Consider the following 5652-nt stretch of genomic DNA (forward strand, 5'->3'; position numbering starts at 1 on the left):
TTTAAACTGTAAAGTTTTCCCATACTGGTGACCAATTTATTTATACCAAGTTTCATCAAAATTGGACATCAGTTCATTGAACTAATACTTACTAGGTGACTTTTTGGGTAAGCCAGTGTTCTAGATAAGAGAAATATGGAGAGACCTTCAAAATCATTGACTTCCCAAAGCTTCCAGGAAAACCTGACCACACATGCATGTACGTGTTGGGGGAATCAGAAAATCAACAACTATTAAGTGTGCTGGTTGTCTTTCACTGTATAACAAGCCATCCGTAGACTTAGTGAATTAAAATAATAGTAACTTTTAACTTACTAATGGGCAGTTTGGGTACGGCCAATGGGGAAGGCTTGTTTCGGCTTTCAGTGTTGGAGCAGGTCCCAGGTACAATGGAAAGGAGAGGCCCCAAGGTCAAAAAAGCAGGGGAAAAGTAATATTAAAAGGTAGTATAATGTAAAACATTTTTCCTTCCTTCTGTGGTCTCTCTGTCTTGGTGTTTTTTATTTGCTCTGTAAATACCCTCTTGGGCATGGTGCATACTTGGTGGCAGTATGGACTCTCCCAGATGTCTGCACCCCCTTTCCTAACACCCTCAGCCTACCAGCTGAGAGCTCTCCTTCCAGTCCCAGGACAGAGGACATATTTCATAGCTAGGGTTGGACAAATAAAACTGATTTCTCTCCTTCTCTTGGGCTGTTATCCCAATACACAGTGGACGGTGACCCTTGAGGAATTGCAGCCTTTGTGCAGGATCTGCTCAGTACTTGATTTGGGGTTTTGCAAGTGCTGGGGTACTGTTAGCCCAGGTTGGGGTGGCCTTCAGCATGGTATATCCAGAACCACCACTGCACAGGTGCCTAGCCCCTTCTTCTTCCTGTGTTTCTATCTAGGCCCCTGTCAAGGGCAGAGGTGGCAGCAGTCACTGTTGAGGGGTAGGGACAGGGAAGACCAGGGAGCTGGAAAGTGGGCTTCTGAAAACTTGTGCCAGGGAGGCAGAATCTTGCAGGAGTAGCAGTTCCAAATTGCCAACCCACAATTCATGGTCCCATGGGGCTCTGTATACAGAAAACAGATTCAGAGATAATGTTAAGAATTTCAAGAACATGACCTCAGGCACAAGCCCTTGTGAGCAGAGGACCCTGAAAACTGCTGGTCCTCCATCCACGCCCTGTGCTGGAGATTGTTTTTTTTTTTTCCATATGGGCTCGTCATGCCTTCCTTGTAGCATTCCTTGCAGAACATCCCAGGAGAGCCAAGCAGAAGCTGCATTGTATTTATGGTCTAGCTACAGAAATCACAGCCACTTCCCAAGTACTGTTTTTTTTTTTTTTTTTTTTTAATGATTAAGCATGTTTTCAGTTTAACTGGGCTCTGACATTCTCAACAACTGCTTAGTCAGCAAGCTGAAGCAAGTGAGGGAACAGAGGGAATACCACTTTTAGGGGTAGACAGAAAACAAATAGTATCCACTTTTTTCAGGATTAACATCCCCAGAAGCCTTGTTGATCTACCTTATTACCAGAAAGATAAAGGACACTTAAGTCCAGAATATGGAAAAACAAACCCAAGTGAGTTGCCTGTCTGGGTCCTAAAAGTCAAATAGTGCTAATTTTATCCATGCCAAAACAAGAAAATGACTCTTCTTCCTAATCTGGATTTTAAGGAGAAGGCTGATCAGGGAAACCTGGAAATTTCATCCTGAACCCCAGGCGGGGGAAATGGTCAGTAATATAGAATTATAGATGGTGCAAAAGTGAACAATCTGTCACTATTTTTTGGTACTGGGGATTGAACCCAGGGATGCTTTACCACTGAGCTACATCATCCCACACACTTTTTAAAATTTTGAGACAGGGTCTTGCTAAATTGCTGAGGCTGGCCTCAAATTTGTAATCTTGCCTCAGTCTCCTGAGCTTTTGAGATTACAGGTGTGTGCCACTATGTTCTTAACAGAAACACAACTGGCTGGTTTCTACAGAACATGGAACCAGAAGACTAGTCCAAATGCTTATAAGAATAGGACTTCCTCAGAGAAGATGTATAGGTCCTGAAAGAGAAGGGTCTATGAACACCCTGAAATTCCAAGCAAAATTTTGAGTATATGTGTTCACGGCGAAGGGTTCTTCCTCTTTTAAACTCTGAGCTAGTGAAAGGAACTTAAACCTGTTGCAGGCCAGGATAGAAAGCCCCCAGATACACTTAGAGCCAAGGCAAGTCTCAGAGTTCACAAAGCTGTTGTTCAAAAGGTGGAACATGGACTCAACAGAGACAGAAGAGCACAGATTTTGTACTTCCTAAGTATTTCAAGTCTTTTCAAATCAAAACTCTTGGGACCTCTAGATTCAAGTGTGCTCCTAAATTTGGTCAACTGCTACAAGTCTTAGGGGGCCTTGTATACATGCTTGGGTTACTCATTCACCAACATTAAACCCCTGACAAAGCAGGACTTCTTTCTTCATGGCATGTGTTGATTTCAGAGGTAGAGGTGGGTCAATGTAGGAAACAATGAAATTTTTCCTTGGAACTTGTCTGTGATGACAGGTGCCTGCCATGATCATAACTACTATCTCTTCCCCAATCCCTTTCTTCCCATTTTCTTAAGGCAGAAAATAATCTTCTCTGAAGATACTTGATAACAATTCCATCAAACAAAAACATGTGCTTCCAATGCACTGCTTTCAGATATTCTGGGTTTAGTTCAGCTGGCGGATGAGCTGATTGATGCGTTCACCCTGATAACCAGGTAGGCCCATCTTCTTGAGGAAGCCCACTCTATTTTTGGTAGCATGATGGGCCACAGAGAGATGGAAAGGGCACAAGAACTTAGAGATCTTCCAGAAATACTTCCCAGGGAAGGCAATTTCATGAATGAGATCTTCCAGACAAATGACATCAAACCTCCCCAGGTGCTCCTCAATCACTGTGTTGTCTGTCAAGGGGATGGTCTTATTCTTAATCTTTGCTTGTCCACGTTTCAAGATGAGTTCCCGGACAGACTTCAGATTTGGAAATCCCCAAGTCACATAAGGTTCTACTATCCGCAGCATTTTTAGGCTTTTCGGGGTGACTTTAACAAAGACACCATTAAATATTTTCTTCAGACGAAGTCTTGCAATGGTCCTCTGCACCAGCAAACTCACCCCACTAATCCTTTGGATGCGTACAACAAAGGCCAAGGAATGTTTATCAGGCATTTCCAAAGCATGAGGTTTCACTTCCAGTCGTCTGACACGCACCTGGTCACGTTTCTTCCACCAGGAATCATGTAGGAATGATTCCAGTCGCTTAAATCTGAACTGTTTTCCTTTTCTCTCTTTCTTTGCCAAAAGCGCTTGCTTTGCCTGGATAGCTTTGAGGGCCTGATAAGCCTTCCTCTTTTTCAGGAGATTTTCTGGAACCAGGGGGATCTTTTTTCTTTGCCTGATGGAGAAAATTGATTAGCGATAATAACACTTAGGAAACGAACATTCAATGGGTTTCCAAATCAATTCAATACCCAGGATTTCTGGGAACGTTGCTGCCTTCAAACTTCTGAGAACTGAATTTCTCCTGCAACCTATGATTTCTGACTCGTCTTCAAAATGAATCCCTAACGTCCACTCGTATCCAAAGCCTTAAAAACTCATGAACCTCTTGGATCCTGGTTCATACACAACAGAGCTTTTAGTACCACAGTCTTTCATTGACTAACAGCGAAGAGATCCTAGAAAGAACCCGTGGAGTTGGGGCGAGTGCAGATCCACTCTTCCTCCGCCATCTTCCCAGAGCTGCGATTACCATTTCTGTGTTTTTCAAGATAATCACAAGGCCCACCCAGGTTCAAGAGGGGAAGATATAGATGTCTAGATGTGTTGTTGCAGCCAAGATTTTTAGAAAATATAATCTGCTGCTGTAAGATAGTAGATAGTATGTTAGATGGAGATAAGTGCTACAGAAAACAGTAAAGTAGAAAGAGGCAGAAAAGAGCATTGTGGGTGGGCTGGCTTGCAACATTGAATAATTGGGTCAGGTAATGCCTCCTTAACATTCGAAGAACATTAGAGATAGAGCTGTTAGATATCTGAGGAAAGAATGTTCCAGGCAGAGGGGAGTGTCTATGTGGAGTGGATTATAACAACAGACAGGCAGAATCAAAAAAGACTCTGAGGCTTTTGCTTGTATAAGAGAAGCCCTGAAGGTTTTTGAGTCATGGTATCACCTAGGCTGACTCACTTTATAGAAAGATCATTCTTCCTGCTTTTTATAGAACAGACTCTATAGGGGCAAGGTAGGTGGAAGCAGGGTGACCCACTGAGAACACTTGAAAAATTTATTAGCAGGGGCCCCTAGTTGTTTGGACCAAGTAGTAACAATGGAGGTGATGAGGAGTGATTTAGTCTCTGGATGTATTAAAGGTGGAACGAGTAAGATTTGGTGACAGATTGGATTTGAATAGTAAGAGGGCAGGTCAGGGGTGACTACAGTGTTTTTTGATTGGTGGCATTGTTCTTAGTTGAGATGCGGACATCTGAGAGATGCGATGGGGAAAATCAGAGTGGTTTGGAGTCTTTAAGTTGAGATGTCACAAAGATCCCTTAGTGGAGATGTTGACTGTGCAGTTGCACCTATAGGCTGGTGCTCATGGAAGAGGCCTCAGGCAGAGAGAAAACATTGGGAGTACTCACAACGAGATCAATAAGAAAATGGATGTATTTTCAGGAGGGGTGAGTCCCCACTGACTGTGGGATGAATTAATTTGCTATTGAAGGTAAGATAGTCCCTTTAGACTGGTGATTTAATAGATATTGCTATCACATTTCCTCAACTTACATATTTGGATAGAAACAATCAGCCAAGAAATTTTTTGTTTAAGATGTGTGTGTATGTGTGTGAGTGTTATTCTTTGCATGTATGTTTATGTATTGTATTCCAAATATCTTAACCATGATCTTTCCTTTGTGATGTGTATAGTTTATATATTTTTTAGATGGTCTGGAGTTTTAAGATATTCAAATTTGTCTTTATATAGATGTTTTATGTGCATTTCCCTTATTGACATGTAAATTTGTTGAATTTGTAAACTCAGTTTCTTCCTTAACTAGTACTTCAAAGATTGGGAGATCCAAATTGTTCCTCCCTATATCTTCCAGTGAACTGATTCTGTTTTGAATCACAAATTAAAATCATAAATTAATTTAATAAAAAATTAATTGAGCATTTAAAATTATGATGTTCAGAGTTATTCTTTGGATTAGTATGCACACCCTACCTATACTTGAATCAGGATTTCTTTAGCTTTTGTTAATATTTTTTGAACTGTAAGTAACAAATATTCCATTAGACTCAAAAAAGTGAGGTAAATTGATTGATGGAAAAATTACAGGATGTGTTTGATCTTATGGGAAAGACATGCCATGATAAAATATTTTAAAGATATATCATTAATGTATATTTCATTTAATAAAGGATGTTTTCATTAGAAAAAAAAACTTGTTAAGAGGTAAAGTTATTGAAAATTGTGGTTAAGAGGCATTTTATACCTAGATTCAACATTCCCTTTTACTTGGGAAATTTTACTTGGGGCTCTCTGCTTCCACCACCTTTGGTACTGGGGATCAAACCCAGGGGGGCTTAACCACAGAGCCACATCATTTTTCACTTTGAGACAGAACC

General features: G+C 41.0%; 1 protein-coding gene across 1 annotated transcript; it reads right to left on the reverse strand.

Moving 5' to 3' along the window:
• Positions 1 to 1343: 1343 nt before the first annotated feature.
• LOC306643049 (ribosomal protein uL30-like) lies at positions 1344 to 3776 on the reverse strand. Its single transcript, XM_079108963.1, has 2 exons — positions 3744 to 3776; positions 1344 to 3420 (listed from the first exon to the last, which is right to left on the reverse strand). The coding sequence occupies exons 1-2, from the start codon at positions 3755 to 3757 to the stop codon at positions 2694 to 2696; spliced, it is 741 nt and encodes a 246-aa protein (XP_078965089.1). The 5' UTR covers positions 3758 to 3776; the 3' UTR covers positions 1344 to 2693.
• Between the last annotated feature and the right edge of the window lie 1876 nt (positions 3777 to 5652).

Source organism: Sciurus vulgaris, assembly GCF_902686455.1.
Source record: "Sciurus vulgaris genome assembly, chromosome: 13".
NCBI classification, from domain to species: Eukaryota; Metazoa; Chordata; class Mammalia; order Rodentia; family Sciuridae; genus Sciurus; species Sciurus vulgaris.